The 17,146-nt window shown below is 40.3% G+C and overlaps 1 protein-coding gene across 2 annotated transcripts in view; it reads right to left on the bottom strand.

The window, feature by feature from the left end:
* Nucleotides 1–17,146, bottom strand: part of lamc1 (laminin, gamma 1) — a 66,809-nt gene that overhangs the window by 14,004 nt on the left and 35,659 nt on the right. For both annotated transcript variants that reach the window (XM_059344075.1, XM_059344076.1), the window contains exons 4-18: nucleotides 14,462–14,628; nucleotides 12,608–12,796; nucleotides 11,232–11,349; nucleotides 10,026–10,124; nucleotides 9,097–9,233; nucleotides 8,780–8,902; nucleotides 7,872–8,061; nucleotides 6,016–6,128; nucleotides 5,597–5,818; nucleotides 5,265–5,453; nucleotides 4,910–5,155; nucleotides 4,326–4,479; nucleotides 4,062–4,204; nucleotides 3,356–3,534; nucleotides 1,567–1,723 (exon numbers count right to left, since the gene is read on the bottom strand). In XM_059344075.1, coding sequence (XP_059200058.1) covers nucleotides 1,567–1,723; nucleotides 3,356–3,534; nucleotides 4,062–4,204; nucleotides 4,326–4,479; nucleotides 4,910–5,155; nucleotides 5,265–5,453; nucleotides 5,597–5,818; nucleotides 6,016–6,128; nucleotides 7,872–8,061; nucleotides 8,780–8,902; nucleotides 9,097–9,233; nucleotides 10,026–10,124; nucleotides 11,232–11,349; nucleotides 12,608–12,796; nucleotides 14,462–14,628 — 2,426 coding nt within the window. The remainder of the gene's footprint in view (nucleotides 1–1,566; nucleotides 1,724–3,355; nucleotides 3,535–4,061; nucleotides 4,205–4,325; nucleotides 4,480–4,909; nucleotides 5,156–5,264; nucleotides 5,454–5,596; nucleotides 5,819–6,015; nucleotides 6,129–7,871; nucleotides 8,062–8,779; nucleotides 8,903–9,096; nucleotides 9,234–10,025; nucleotides 10,125–11,231; nucleotides 11,350–12,607; nucleotides 12,797–14,461; nucleotides 14,629–17,146) is intronic.

Raw genomic sequence — 17,146 nt, 5'->3', positions numbered from 1 at the left:
TGTTGATATGTTTTTATGCTGTGTTGTTGTTATGCTGTGTTGTTTTTATGCTGTGTTGTTGTGATGTTGTTATATTGTGTTGTTGTTTTTATATTGTTATGTTATTGTTATGCTGTGTTGTTTATATACTCTGTTGTTTTTATGCTCTGTTGTTGTTATGTTGTGTAGTTTTAATGCTGTGTGTTGTGTTGTTGTTATGTTGTGTTGTTTTTATGTTGAGTCGTTGTGATGTTATTGTTATAGTGTGTTGTTGTGTTGTTGTTATGTTGTGTTGTTTTTATGCTGTGTTGTTGTTATGTTATTGTGTGTTGTTATGTTGTGTTGTTTTTAATGATGTGTTGTTGTTATGCTGCATTGTTTTTATGGTGTGTTGTTGTTGTGTTGTTGTTATGTTATTGTTATGGTGTGTTGTTGTTATGATGTGTTGTTTTTATCTTGTGTTGTTGTTATGTGGTTGTGTTATGTTGTGTTACTGTTGTGTAGCAGTGTGACCCTTGCTGCTCTGCGCCTCCTTGTCAGTGTGTAGTTGTTGTTGTCGTTTACACTTGATGCTCTGAGCCTCCTTAGGGGTGTTCCATCAACGTGGATTAAGGAGAAGCCCGTCTTATTATGATAAGCCTCGCTAATTTAAGTGAGAAATGCGTTCCATCAAAGTGCCCATGGTAACTTACACCACTGAACTAGCCTGCTCTGGGGCAGGCTAACTGTTAGGTTAGGCCAATTTACTGTAAATTGGCCAAGTTAGGCCAATTTACAGTAAATTAATTTTAGTTGTGAGTTCTTCGAACTTAGCCTACACCTTACTGTGATCATACAGTTGTTATTATCCAGCCTACTGATAATATAACCACTCTTATTGTATCTAGTGATCTAATTGGTAATTTATTAACAACTACAAATAACACAATAAGTAGGATTGAATTACTCGTGCATTTCATCAGTCTGCAGTGTTTCACCATGCCATCTCCCTGGCTCTGTTAAAGGTAGTAGTATTGTCTGTTATTGTGACCGTCACTTTATATTCTTCATAAAGCTCCAACAGCATCGTTTGCTCGGTCGCCGAGGAAAAATCAGCTGTTTTTCACCTCTTTTTGTGACCATTACTTGATATTCTTCATAAAGCTCCTTCAGCGCTGCTTTTCACCACTTTTTGTGACATCTTATTGGCTGCTCCCGGCTGTTCCACGATCGATTAATACGGGCTGCTTATATACTCCGCGCTGGCGCACAACGCCGGCTTGTATAGCCTGGGTTGAGTTAGCGTTGACTAGACTCAGCTGAGCTGTGTTATTGGAACTGATTTAGCCCGAAGGGAAAGTCGGTGTTAATTCTAATCAGGCCTTTTCAATGAAGCCGCGGTTTGTTTAGCCACGTTGATGGAACACCCCTCTGGTTAGTGTTACTGTGTTGTTGTTGTTGTTTACCCTTGCTGCTCTGCGCCTCCTTGTTTGTGTTAGTGTGTAGTTGTGTTGTGTTGTTTTAACGTTGTTGTAGTTATTCTTGCTGCTCTACGCCTCCTTGTTGGTATTAGTGTGTAGTTGTGTTGTTGTTGTGGTTGTTGTTTACCCTTGCTGCTCTGCGCCTCGTCCAGCAGCTCCTCGATGGCTCTCTCAGCCTCCTTCAGTCGGTCCTCAAAGGCTTTGTCGCTGACGACGTCCTGCCCCGAGCCAAGGTTATCGATCAGAGTCTGGAGGTCCTGGAGCTTCTGACGCTGCTGGTTCACCTGAGGGGAGAGAGACATTAACCCTGAGAACTGTCTGACAGGTGCTGCTTCACCTTAGGGAAACATACATTAACCCTGAGCCCTGTCTGACAGGAGCTTAGGGAGATATACATTAACCCTGAGCTCTGTCTGACAGGAGCTGGTTCATCTGAGTCTGTAAAACCTGACTATGGCTGCGTTCCAACGCCTTTAATTTCCGCCTCCTCTATCCTCGCTTGAACCGTAAGTTCTTTCGCGGGCGCCATCTTTGTGACTGTTCCAAAGCCCTTATTTGTGCTCGGAGAATAGACGATAGACGAGGCATATCGGAGGAGGCACAAACGAGGATACACGAGAGCATCCTATGCGTAAGTCTTTTAGCGGTGGCTCCGCCCCCTGACTGGACATCGGTTATTGAATAGACGCAGCAGCTGATCAGACTGATCTTATACATCGCAACATCACTGTAGTTTCATACTGGAGTGAAGACAGATCACAGATTAAACTAAAGTGTGTCACCACAAGTTTTATATTTTATTGATATGATTCACCATGTAGTTAAAATTTGTTTTATTCTGAACAACAAAAACACCACAAACATATTTCTACATTTATAATAAATTAAGAGAAAGATTGCTCTAGAAGTTTTTTCCTTTTCGTGATCTGTTTTTTCCACCATACAGGTTTATTATGGATATTATTAAAGTAAAAAAAACAAAAACAGCAGAGAGACACTTTTACATTGTTTGTCATTTTCATCAGTCCCACGTGAGGCTGATCATTGCTGAGTGTAGCTTTGATCTGAGTGACATAATTTACATTTTACCTTAATCATCTAACTTAATAAAACATTGGCCAGTGTTCAGCGGACACAATCATGTTCTGGGATATAAAATAATTATCATTGTAATTATCACCAGGATCGTCTACTACGACGGCGTATTAGGGCCATGTATGAAAAAATAAATAAATATGGACCCAGGGGAGAGGGACCCAGCCACCATGGCATGATTAAAAACACATAACATGAGGTGATGGTACTTCATCACCACATTTCATTCCTTTCTACCCGCCGGATGTCTCTTCTTCTCCATGATTGACTGTGTTTTGGGTGTTTTATCAGAGTGATTGTTTATGAGCGATCCGACTGACGCTCCCCTCCAGCCTGTCGTCACACAAATCGCTCTCTTTCAGACCTCCTCTGCTCCTTGTTGACAGTTACAGTGTGTAACGTTAGTCTAAACGTTTTTCACAGCAGCAGGTTTATTTTTCCCAGCCTTCATTCCTCACAGGCATTCTCATGTGAAGCGTCTTTACGCGTGCCATGGTGGCTGGTTTATGGAATCTTTATTCATCTCTGAAGTGTGTGTGTGCTTGCATTGGTGGCACCGGACGGACCCAGTGAGGCATGGACCAGTATTACCCCCCCCCCAGGGATGCAAAATAAGGTAAATGGGATGTACCCTATGTCTGTCAGGTAGGAGTCCGTCCATGTGTCTTCAAACCCTTCTCTCTGTCTGTCAGGTGTTTGGAGTGAGTCAGCCTTCTGTTTGTTAACCCTGCCTGCTGTCTGCCAGGTGTGAGTCTGTCTGTGTGAGTCTGTCACTTCTGTCAGTAACCCTTTCCTCTGTCTGTCAGGTGTGTGTGTCTCACCTTGTCTCTGACCAGACTGTAGCAGGATGGACACTGCTGGCAGCCCGGTGCTGAACGGTTGTAGAAATAGTTCTCCTCGCACATGTCACAGCGAGTGCCGACGAAGCCGGGCCGGCACTCGCAGCGCCCGTCCTCCTTACACTGACCCGACTGGGAGCCCTCGGGGTCGCAGTCGCATGCTGATGATTGAATAAATAAATACTTCAAAATAAGAATACAGCAGGCAAGTAAAGTATCTGGTTCTGTCAAAAAACAACTGATCAAAGAAAAAATTAAGTAAACAATGAAAATACAACAAGAAATATAAAGTAAAGAGCTGAATAAAATAAGAAATATTAAAAATAAAAAACATTATAATATAAAAAAATACAACTAATTTAAAAAAATAGCAATTGTAATACAAATGGATTACTTAAGTGAAAAACATAATAATAATAATAATAATAATAGTAAATAAAAAATAAATGATGGTAAATACATCATTATGCCAAAAAAATAATAAAAAGTTTTTTCTTTGAATTAATTCTTATTCATTTACTTTCCTATGTCATTTTCTCTTTTATTAATTAAATGTATAACCAGTTGGTGAATAAAAATGCCCCTCAAATAATTAAATAAAATGGAAAAGTAATAAATAAATACAAATACATGAGAAAGTTTGATGTTTTAAAATATAATTCATATAAAATATAATATCTGTTCTCACGTTTGCATCCAGACGAGCCGAAGCCGAAGAAGTTGACCTCGCAGCGCTCGCAGTGGCGCCCGGTGACGCCTGGCTGACACTCGCACTGACCTGATGTGATGTCACACTGACCGTTGGTGGAGCCGATCGGGTTACAGTTACACCTGCAGACAGGAGGGGGAGGAGCCAGTGAGAACACGGGACACGATGTGTGACGTCACCGTGATGTCAACGCTGTGATGCCACTGTGATGTCATTGCTGTGATGTCAGAGAGGCGACCTCACCGTTCGCAGCCGTTGTTGCTCATCAGGTTGAAGAAGCCAGGCTCGCAGGCGCTGCAGTCGCGCTCCGCCACGTTGGGCAGACACTGACACTGACCGGTGACCTGCGAGCAGGCGGTCTGCCGGCCCACGGTGCCTGCCGGAGAGCAGGAGCAGGCTGGGGGCGGAGACAGGTCATGTGATCACAACGTTAAAGGGTGGTGGACAAACAACACACGATTTAAAACTGGCGAGCAGTTACATGGCTACAAGGCTACGAGGGCGCCCCCTGGTGACTAGAACAAACTAGTAACAAATCAAAAAAAAAAAAATTATCCTAAAATTCCACTTGAATACAGTAAATATTTTTTATTTTTTAAAGCAGGACTACTTATTTTATTAAAATCTTTATTATTGTTTTATTTTAGTTCATTTATTTAACTGAAATGATCAAATTTAATTGTTTTAATTTAATTTAAGTGATTTTTCTAAATTGATCCATCATTATTTTTCTATTTTATTTGATCTATTTTACTAAATGTATCTCATAATATTTTTCTGTTTCAGTTGATTTATTTTCTTAAGCTGATCCCATCAGCTGAGCTCACGTTTGCACTTGTCTCCGGCGCTGGTGGCGAGGGCATTGCCGTAGAAACCGTCCTTGCAGCGGTCGCAGAAGAAGCCGTCGGTGTTGTCGATGCACTTGAGACACTCTCCGGTGGAGCGGTTGCAGTTCCCCACAGCGTTCGGGTCGATGTTGTCGCTGCACTTACAGGCACGGCAGGGACGAGGCGGACCGCTGGCGCCCAGCGGGTCGCCGAAGAAACCGTCGTCACACAGCTCACATCGCTTTCCTGATCCGAGACACCAAGTTATCCATGGTACAGGTGTGTGTGTGTTACAGTGTTTTACAGTGTGTGTGTGTGTGTGTGTGTGTGTGTGTATGTGTGTGAGTATGTGTACCTGTGGTCCCTGTAGGACAGTTGGTACAGACCACCTCTCTGGTCTTGGGGACCACGGCGCACGTCGCTCCGGCGGGACACGGACACGGCTGACAGTCATCTGAGGAGCCGCGAGTCGCATCGCCATAGAAACCGTCTTTACAACGTTCACAGCTCAGACCAGACGTGTGGTCACGACAGTCACACGCTCCTACAGTCAGACAGACAGACAGACAGACAAGTAGAGAGAGAGTCAGTCAGACAGAGAGATGAAACTCTTCGATGAGACTCTCAGGTTTTCGCCTGAAAATCAAACAAAGCCAGCAGAAACCAGTCAGCCAGTCTGTGGTGTACCTGAGTCGGGGTTGCAGGCCTCGCTGTGTCCGTTACAGTTGCAGGGCTCACAGGAGCTGAAGGCTCCGAGCTCGGGTCGGGCGCGACGGTATCCCAGCGTGCACTGCTCACAGTGTTGCCCCTGGTAACCCTGAGGACAGGTGCATCGCTCCACCCAGTGAGCGGAGACTCCGGGGCCACGGCGCGCCGTCACCAGCGTCACGTCGTCCAGGTACCCGGCGCCTGATGTAACACGTTATGATTATTATTATTATTATTATTACTAATAATAGACACGTCAGTGAAGGGTCTCTGTGTCCGTTTATGTGTGTAGTGTTGTTGTGTGTTGTTGTGTATTGTGTGTGAAGTTGTGTCTGTTCTTGACGGCTGTCAGGTTTGTATTGTTGTGTTGTTGTGTTGTTGTGTAGTAGTATAGTTACTCTTCTCGCTGTAGGTTCCTCTGATCTTGACGGCCGTCAGGTTGTGCAGCAGCTTCTGGAAGTCAGCGTGGCTGATGGTCGGCCTCCAGGGGTAATCAGTGCTGTCATGGAGCCTGACCACAACAACAACAACAACAACAACAACAACAACAACAACACATTACATTACACTACAAACAGATTACAGAGGTTATTTGTTGTATTTTGATTATTTTTATGTTAAACATTTTATATTTTCTGCAGTTTTTACTTTGTTTTATTCAGTGTTTCTATGCTGAAGCAGATTAACAGATTACCATCACAACATTTTAAACCAGAGGGGTGTTCCATCAAAGTGACTAAACAAACCGCAGCTTCATTGAAAAGGCCTGATTAGAATTAACACCAACACTGAATTGAGGCTAAATCCGTTCCAATAACACAGCTCAGTGTGTCTAGTCAACGCTAACTCAACCCAGGCTAGACAAGCTGGCAGACGGGAGCAGCCAATAAGATGTCACAAAAAGTGGTGTTAATCAGCGCTGAAGGAGCTTTATGAAGAATATCAAGTGACGGTCACAATTACAGACAATACTACTACCATTAACAGAGCCAGGGAGATGGCATGGTGAAACACTGCAGACTGAAAATGCACGAGTAATTCAATCCTACTTATTGTGTTATTTTTAGTTGTTAATAAATTAAGAATTAGATCACTAGATACAATAAGAGTGGTTATATTATCAGTAGGCTGGATAATAACAGCTGTATGTTCAGTTAGGTGTAGGCTAAGTTGGGAGAACTCTGTAAATTGGCCTAACTTGGCGAAGTAACCCTGTCCTATATTAATTATTCTGTTCTTGTTCAGCCAAAAAAGGACTTGGACATGAAAAAGTAATAATGTTTGGGCTGTATCTTCATTCTACAGATTGTGTATAATCATGCACCTTGCTGCAGGACACAGCTGGAACAACTACAGCAGCAAGCAATGATGAATATGAGAAATTAAATAATAATTGGCAACTACATAATCAGCTAAGCTACTCTTTGACATGTTTTCTTTTACAGGATGTAAAGCGTCATATGCTTATGGGAACTGAAAACCAAAAACTCAATATGGAGACAAAAAGCTAAAAATGTAATAAATTAAATTGGAGATAAAATAACTAGAGAATGGTGTAAGTATACATTTGACCACAGCAGAAGGTCCTGGGTTAGACTGCATTTAATGTGTTTTTTTGTCTTAACATCTAGAACAAAATGAACAAATAAAGGACTACTAAAAACTTTTGCACACTTTTCTCAAATTATACATGTTTCGCTTTCAAAAAAGTTGCAAAAAATTAAACAACAGTTTGACTGAAATAGGTGTGTAAATTCATGCCTCGCCATATTGTGAGAAAAAAGGTCTAAACCAGACTGTAACATGAAAAAACTAAGTCTAAACTTTCCACACGGACATGACAAAAGTGACATGCACGCGAACAGAAACGTGGCGGAACTGACTTTTGGGTTTTTGTTTCTGCCCGTCTGGAATTATTTGACACACAGCTAAAGTAAGCTCGACAGTTAGCCTCCCCCGGAGCAGGCTAGTTCAGTGGTGTAAGTTACCATGGTTACTGAGTGGGGACTCACACAAACTACTTTGATTAAAAACATCTCTCACTTAAATTAGAGAGTTTTATCATATTAAGCTAGGCTTTTCCTTAATCCACGTTGATGGAACAGCCCTCAGATGAGACAATCTGACTCATCAGTAATAATAATGATAATAATAATGATAAAAATAATAATGATAAAAATAAAAATAATTATGATAATAATAATAATAAAAATAATAATAATAATAATGATAATAATAATATAAATAATCTGACCTGAACACGTATGTCTGCATGTTCTCGTTGGGGTAGGCGTTGCCCTGGGCGATGAGCGGCACGGCGACGCGCAGGTCGGCGCCCTCCAGCACCAGGTCCTCCGCCGACAGCCGCGTGTCCCTCCGGTCCACCCGGAAGCTCAGGGTCAGGTTCTGTCCGTAGCTCAACAGCTGGTCCCCCAGGAACTTCTCTGTACACCAGACAACAAAAGGTTAACACCCAGACTCAGAAATATTAGAACATATAGTGAGGATAAAACAAAAAGCAGAATAAAATATACAAATAATGAAAATGAGAAGAAGAAAATAAAAAATAATATTGAAAAAAAAAACTCAATAAGGTAAAAAGTATAATAAAAAAAAATTAAAAATAAAAGGCAGAATAAAATAATAATGAAAATAAATCAAAACGATAGAGTAATAAGTAGAACAAAATAAAAAAATAAAAAGCAGAATACGGTATGTATATATATATATATATATATATATATACACATACATATATATATATATATATATATATACACATACATATATATATATATATATATATATATATATATATATATATATATATTAAAAGAAATAAAAGAATGAAAATCAAGTGAATAAAACTAATAAAATTTAATTAAAAATTTTATATAAAAATTATAAAAAAGAAATGCATGAAAAATGTATACACTTAAAACATATTTTCAATAAACACATTTTCAAATAAATGAAATAATATTAAAAAAAAAAATGTAACATTCCTTTTTAATACCATACGCATTTATTTATTGAGACACTTTTTCATTTAATTTTGATTCCGGCAACATTTTTATCACTGTAAAATCAACTGACAGAAAACTTGATGAGAAGAGGCTTAAGTGTGTGTGTTTGTGTGTATGTGTGTGTGTGTGTGGATACCTGGGGCCACGAAGTACATGGGGAAGTAGTCCTCTGAGATGAGGGAGATCTCCTGTCCGCTGGGAGACCACTGCACGGGGACACTGGAGCCGTCCCTCTGCTGCCCGGTCCACTGATCGTCATCTACACACACACACACACACACACACACACACACACACACACACACACACACACACACACACACACACACATTAGAGTAGTGTTAGTGGTACCTCAGGTCTCGGGTCAGATTTGATGGTCAGGTCCAAGGTTAGATTAGGAGGTCTGGTATGGGGTCAGAGGTCAGATCTGATGGTGAAAGTGTTGGTTGGTACCTCTGTGGAAGCTGGAGGTGACTGTGTGAACGCTGAAGCCGTCAGCGCTGTCACACACAGACGAGTGCTGGAAGCAGAAACACGGCGTGCAGCCCTGAGCGTTCTGAGGGTCCAGGTTGAAGAAGCCCAGCTTACACCTGACACGGACACACAGACAGAGAGAGACACAGACAGGTCATCACACATGAAACCTTCCTAGACATAATAATAATAATAATAACAATAAAAACAACAATATTAATAATACTTGAATAACTGGAGGACAGAAGCTGCTAAAATAATAAATAAATGACTAAATAAATGCACCAGAAATAATATTAGAAATATAGGCATTAATTAAATGGTTGAATAAATGTCCTTCATTTATTTTTCCTTGGACTTAATTATTATTATATTTATTACTATAATAATAATAATAATAATAATCATAATTATTATTATTATTATTCACATTAATATAATTATTGTTATAATCATTATTATTTTTTATTATTATTAATATTATTATTATCATTTTAATAATTCTAATTATTATTATTATTATTATTTAAATTGTTATCATTATTATTAGTATCCACAGTGCCTCCTGGTGCTTGTCAGCTCTGAGGACTTTACTGCTCTAAAGGAATAAATATGTTTAACCCATTGAAGCCTGGAAAGCGGATACGTCGTTTTGTAGTATTTGTATAAGCTGTCAAATACTTTTGAATTTCATTTCCATCTGCTACAGAGGCTGAAAAATCTATTATTTAGTAGAAGCGTTGACACTTCTGTTGAATTTCCAGAAAAACTTCAGGTTTTAGGGGCTTATTTTAAAATCACCCAGAGGTTTTACAGGAGTTTTAGGCCTCAATGGGTTAATATTCAAACCTTCAGAGGAGACGACAGCTGATTCAAACAGAACCCTAATAAACATGAACAGCTGTTACCTGTCACAGCTGAAGCCCTCCACGTTGTCTTTACAGCGACACTGACCCGTGTTCACGTCACACTCCTGAGTACTGCCGGAGGGCGAGCAAGAGCACGGCCTGATGGAGGGAGACAGAGAGAGAGAGAGAGAGAGAGAGAGAGAGAGAGAGAGAGAGAGAGAGAGAGAGAGAGAGAGAGAGAGAGAGAGAGAGAGAGAGAGAGAGAGAGAGAGAGAGAGAGAGAGAGAGAGAGAGAGAGAGAGAGAGAGTTAATGAATGATGATGTTTAAACAGAGAGAGGTGCAGCAGAGCATCAGGAGGAGTTCCTCAGGTGTAAACAGTGTTCATGTGTTCATGTGTTGATGTCTCCAGCAGGGGGTGCACACTCTTCACTCACTGCTGAATTATTTTTCATGGTAAGCTTTTCCATCCGTACCTGTGTGTGTTTAATAAAGTCTCTGTTCACTGATTGTGCTGGAATGTCCCGACCTCACAAACCAAATACAGAGCTCATAAAGCTGAGGAACGGCTCAGATTAAATCAGTATTTATCGCTCGTCTCCTTTTGAAGTTAAAGAGTTAACAGTTTGTGCATGCAGCAGATCAGATGGTGCTGATAAGAGCAGAGGAGTTTACAATCATTCATGTTTACTCCAGCCAGAGAAATGTTGAGAGGAATGTGCTGCGACCTTTAAGGATATTTACAGAAACTCTTCAGACTGAACAATCTCTCAGAGTGATACTACACGTTCTTATTCTAACACTGATGTTTCTGCAGCTGTTCAATGAACAACATGTCAGACTAAATATAAACTTGAGTTTGATGCATCCTGATTAGAATCAGTGTATAGGTGGAGGCTGAAGAATAAACCGTGGATCATAAACTTTCATCATAAAGTGGAGCAGAAAAGGAGAAACTGGTACAAAAAAAGACACAAACTAGTGCAGAAGAGATGCAAATTGGTGCAGAAAAACATGACGACCCTCAGATACTTTGTCTCCAGAAATATGAAACTGACCCCACTGGTGTTGAAACTAAACCGAACTCAGTGAACATGTTGATGACAGGGTGTGTGTGTGTGTGTGTGTGGTGTGTGTGTGGTGTGTGTGTGGTGCGGTGTGTGGTGTGTGTGTGGTGTGTGTGTGTGTGTGTGTGTGTGTGTGTGTGTGGTGCGGTGTGTGGTGTGGTGTGTGTGTGTGTGGTGTGTGTGTGTCTGAGTGTCCTTACCTGCAGCCGGCCTCGGTCAGACTGTGGAAGCCTGGCTGGCAGCGGTCACACTTCTCTCCGCTGACGCCTGGTTTACACGCACACACTCCTCTGTTGTCACACTGAGGGGACTCCGAGCCTGCACACGTACACACACACACACACACACACACACACACACACACACATATTAACCTTGAACAACGTGCTAACAATCAGCTAACAACCACTAGGACCGTTCTGAGCTGCTGCAGCTGCTTCACATTAAGTGGTTTTCTGTCAAATACCAGTTGAACCACACAGCTCACTGTTTCACTGGTTTCACTGTTTTCACTCACATTAACAGATTCTATAACGTTTCCTTCTGTCCACACCAGCAGATCTGTGTCTCACATCAGGGACATGAAGAAATGTACACAAAGAGAAACTAAAATCTCACATAAAGAGGCTGAGACGCTCTCTTGGAAAATCCTTCTTGGTGCGTTTGAGTGATTGTGGGCAGGGGCGCATTAATGAACGGGCTAACCTGGGCTACAGCCCCAGGGCCCCTACCATGGGGGGGGGGGCCTCTAAAAATTGAGAATAATTATGTCAGCTAATAACACTCGACTGTAATGCACATGAGGCTGTAATACAGGGACATCTGGTGATTAAAGTGACGGGGAAGGTGCTCCCCTCCTCCCATATCTCTCATGTTCATACAAGGTAATAAAATCACACCATATACAGGTGCATCTCAATAAATTACAAAATGCTAGAAAGTTTATTTATGTCAGTAATTCAATTCAAAAAGTGGAAATAACACATTATATAGATCAATTATCCAAAGAATGAAACATTTCATGTCTTCATTGATTCAGTTTCTTCTAATTATAATGATTATGGCTTACTTTTAATGAAGACCTAAAATTTTACTGTCTCAAAAAAATGTATATTACAAAAGACCAATTTTAAAAAGTCTGTTTAATATGGAAATGTTGGCCTCTGAAAAGTATGTCCATCTATATGACTCAATACTTGGTTGGGGCTATTTGACCAACCAAGGAGAGCAAGAAAACTCAAGAATAACAAGCTACACAATAAGAGAGAAAAGAAAACAATAAAACTACAGCTGACGATGTGAAGAACAGGAAGTAACCAAACCATCTGAAGCTGTCACAACATCAGAAAGCTTCTCCAGCTTCTACACAACTAATAATTGAAATATTATGAAGACAGGATGACTCACATCAATCTCATGTCTGTTCAGTGTATAACTGCAGCAGCTGGTTAGCTTAGCTTAGCATAATGAATGGAAACAGAGGGAAACAGCTAGCCAAAGGTCACATACTCCAACTCACTGATGTTTGTTTCAATGTGTTGAAGCAACACTGAGGCTTTTATTTTGGTGAACTTACCGACGGTGTTGCAGCTGCAGGCGAGGCATCGGCTGCCGCTCGCATCACGGTAGTAGTTGTCAAGGCAACGCTCGCAGTTCGGCCCGTCGGTGTTGTCGGCGCAGTTCCGGCAGTGACCTCCGTGACCTCTGGCCCGGTACAGCTCGGCATCAAAGTAACACTCAGAACTCTTCCCGTTACAGTCACAGGCTGAGGAGGAGATAGGAGGAGGAGGAGGAGGAGGAGGAAGAAGAGAGAGAGATAGAGAGAGGAGGAAAAGAGAGGAGGAGGAGAGAGGAGAGAAAAAGCAGGAGAGAGAGAGAAAGAGAGAAAGAGAGGAGGAGGAAAAGAGAGGAGGAGAGAGGAGAGAAAAGGAGGAGGAGAGGAGAGAGGGGGGGAGGAGGAGAGAGAGAGAGAGAGAGGAGGAAAAGAGAGGAGGAGGAGGAGGAGGAGAGAGGAGAGAGAGAAGTGGAGGAGGAGAGACAGGAGGAGAGAGAGGGGGAGGAGGAGGAGAGAGAGAGGAGGAAGATTCTGTCACTGATTCAATATTATGCAGATAATACTACTACAGCTTTACTGCAGATAATATAACTACTAGTCTATAGCAGCAGTAAAGCAGCAGTATTATTATTATTATGAGTATGAAGCCAGTGGAAGACGACAGAGGCAGTGTTTCTGTCAGTTCTGTTAAACGGTGAATGAAACAGTTAAAAGGTTAGAGGAGGTGAAGCCTCAGCTGTTGTTCTGCTGGATGGATTAAGTGACTGTGGGAGAGAAACTGTTCCTGCAAACTGATGGTCTGTTAGTCTGTGTTAGTCATGCCTCTGACAGCACTACAGCTCCCACAATCCCCCTGGGACCTGCTGAGTCGACTCTCTGTGACTCACCGCTGCTGTTAAATTATCTATATGATCATTAGGATTTCTTATGTCGGGAACTTACAGTACAGGCCAAAAGTTTGGACACACCTTCTCATTCAATGCATTTCCTTTATTTTCGTGACTATTTACATTGTAGATTCATCAAAACTATTAATGAACACATGTGGAATTATGTACTTAACAAAAAAGTGTGAAATAACTGAAAACATGTCTTATATTCTAGTAAGCAAAGGGTGGCTACTTTGAGGAATCTAAAATACAAGACATGTTTTCAGTTATTTCACACTTTTTTGTTAAGTACATAATTCCATATGTGTTTATTCATAGTTTTGATGCCTTCAGTGAGGATCTACAATGTAAATAGTCATGAAAATAAAGAAAACACATTGAATGAGAAGGTGTGTGTCCAAACTTTTGGTCTGTACTGTAGATGTTAGGGAAATAAAGTTAAGTATTTATGCAAGTTTATGAAAACATAAACTAAACTTCTGCAAGCTTATACATGTCTAATTAATGTTTAAATATAAAATACATTGAAGTTTAACATTAATTACACATGTATAAGCTTGCAGAAGTATATATATATATATATATATATATATATATATACACACACACATACATATATACATACGTGTGCATATATATATATATATATATGTACATATATACACATATATGTATATATATATATATATATATATATATATATATATGTGTGTTTACAGGCTTTGATATGTACATCACATGTACGACACTTTTATATTGATACATATATTTTAAATGTATAAATGAATGTGACACATATGTAAATAAATGTATCACACATATACAAACTTATCTGTATGGAGTAGAAACGTGTCAAAATATGAGATTGTTTAGATTTTTGTTCACACTTTGTACATAAATGCTTCTACGTGGTATGTATGTATATTTGATCAATATTAAAGGAACATATGTCTATCTATGAGGTGTGAGCGCTGCAGTGACTCACGCAGGCAGTCGTTGGGGCTGTCGGCGGTGGCTCTCCTCCACGGCCGGTCGTTGTAGAACGGTTTGCACACGTTGCAGTCGTCTCCGTCCGTGTTGTGTTTGCAGTTACACACCAGACGACCCCGGCTGTTCTTCACACACTCACTGGCGTGGCCGTTACACTTACACCTGACACACACACAGAAACAGTCACAGGTTACACCATGACACAATGAGAAGTGTTGCCTAGCGACGCTTTTACAGCCCAGAGTTCAGTTCCAGCTGCTGGTTGAATCCTTGTTCCGGGTTGTTTGGTCTCTTATGAAGCTCACACAGTTCTCCACTCTCCATCTGTATATGTTATCAGCCAGAGACAGACTGTGTGTTTGTGTGTGTGTGTGTGTGTGTGTGTGTGTGTGTGTGTGTGTGTGTGTGATGTGGTCTCTGGCTCTGGTTGAGGTTGGGGGACCCTGTGAACAGGTCTGGACTTGCCTGCAGCTCCTCTCTGATTGTTCGGGTGTTTGTTGGCAGAATGAGGGGGAAAACCTGACGCCCAGCAGGAAGCCTGCAGGCACACAGGCGCACACACACACACACAGACACAGACACACACAGACACACACACACACACAGACACACACACACACACACACACACACAGACACACACACACACACACACACACACACACACACACACACACACACACACACACACACACACACACACCACATCTGTGTGTTCTCACTAATAACCAGCTGTGATGAATAGAAGAATCCATGCAGCTTTTATTAAACATTGATCTAACTGTTCCCCTGTGATTCCGTGTGATTTGTGTTTGAGGCGTTCTTCTTTAACTGTTCATTGTTGGTGAGATTCTTTCACTGCTGTGAACATTTAGAACAAAGTCAAACTTGTTCTCATTTCCTCAACTCAATAATAGATTGAAGAGATCAGAATCCTCTGAAGACTTAAATGAAGTTAAATAAAGCTGATTTATCTGAGCTGCTGACTCTGACTTCAAGTTAACAAGATTTCTGTTTGGTTTCCTGTAGATTCAGTCAGCTCCGACTACAAGTTTTTCTCTGACTTTAATTAGCCGCCAAACCTTTAACTTTAAGTTAATAATTACCAGTTCAGTTCAGCCTTAAGTTGCTCTGACCAACATTAGAAACTAGACTTTTATCTGTTTCTTTAGTTGCGTACTGAACTGTTTGCATCGACTTGAAGTTAGAAACTAAAAGTTTCTCTGTGACTTCAGCTACTAAACTGTAACTTCACAAACTAAACTTTGACCTTCAGCTTCAGTCAGCAACACTTTTATATCTGACTGTTGAGCTGCTGAAGCTTCAACTGGAAGTTACTGACCTGACATTAGATGTTAGCTTCAACAAAACAGCTGGCTCTCAGACAGAGAATAAACTGAAGGTTCATTTATACTGAAACATTATTTTTGGACAATAAATCTCTTGTTCCTCCACAGAGGTTCAGCTCAGTGAAGTCGTTTTGAGGAGTTTTATTTTATTTTATTTTATTTTATCTCTCTGAGCTACTGTGATTGTATCGGTATATTTTAAATGTGATATGGAATTAGACCAAATCGCATATATCGATATAGTTAAAAAAAATAATCTTTTTTTATATATAAATGCTGCCCTTACTAGGGTTCGTCATTTAGTTCTCTTGTAATGTTCGTTATTCTTTTCTCATATAAATATATTCATTTCAGAAAAAGATTGGCCTATTTCATTTCATAGGCTATTTTTATTTTTGATATTTTTTTTATTTAAATGTGCACTTTATGGAGCTTTGATTTTTTTTTTAAAAAGGTACTCCTGTTGTTATACATTATTTATGTTCACTTAAATAAACAGTTTCAATAAAACTACTTGTGACATGTCATATTTGACGTTGACTGAACATTTGCTCTCAGTTAGCAAGAAAAATATATGGGGATATATATTGTATATCGACATTCAGCCTAAATATATTGGGATATGACTTTTGGTCCATATCGCCCAGCTCTAATTTGTCGTCTCTGAGCTGCTGCGATTGGTCGTTTGTCTGAGCTGCTGTGATTGGTCGTTTGTCTGAGCTGCTGTGATTGGTGGTGCTGCAGGTGAACCTTCAGGTGAGTGATGGAGCTGTCAGAGCTGCTCCTTGGGTAAATAACGGAGGTGGAGCAGCTCTGACAGGTGCTGCAGCTCCTCTCGTATGGGCTGAAACATGTGCCACCAGAAGCTGAATTTGAATTATTTATATTTGAATTTGATTTGCTGAACTTGAATAATTGCATTAAAAAACTGAATTTGAATCACATAATTTGAATTTGTATTGTTCAATTTGAATCTTTGCATTAAAAAACTGAATTTGAATTGTAATTTGAAATTGAATTTATTAGTTTGGAACTGAACATTCAGTTCTCACAATCCAAATTAAATTTTCTGCTACGAACATCTGGCGAGTTGAGCACAGATACACAGAGCGCCTCTCCAGTCAATCAGCACCTCCGTTATTTTTTGTAACATTTGTTGCCACCCGGTTAATGCGGTAATGGAAGTTTACCATTTATTCAGAACAATACAAATTCAAATTATGTGATTCAAATTCAGTTTTTAATGCAATTATTCAAGTTATAGGTGGGTGCATATTTGAGAAAAAAAACACCTAACCCTAAACATTTCTAACAAAAGGTTTCTCAGCTGTT

The sequence above is a fragment of the Centropristis striata genome, chromosome 11 (assembly GCF_030273125.1).
Source record: "Centropristis striata isolate RG_2023a ecotype Rhode Island chromosome 11, C.striata_1.0, whole genome shotgun sequence".
Classification (NCBI taxonomy): domain Eukaryota; kingdom Metazoa; phylum Chordata; class Actinopteri; order Perciformes; family Serranidae; genus Centropristis; species Centropristis striata.
This window is presented reverse-complemented; position numbering and strand designations above follow the sequence as displayed.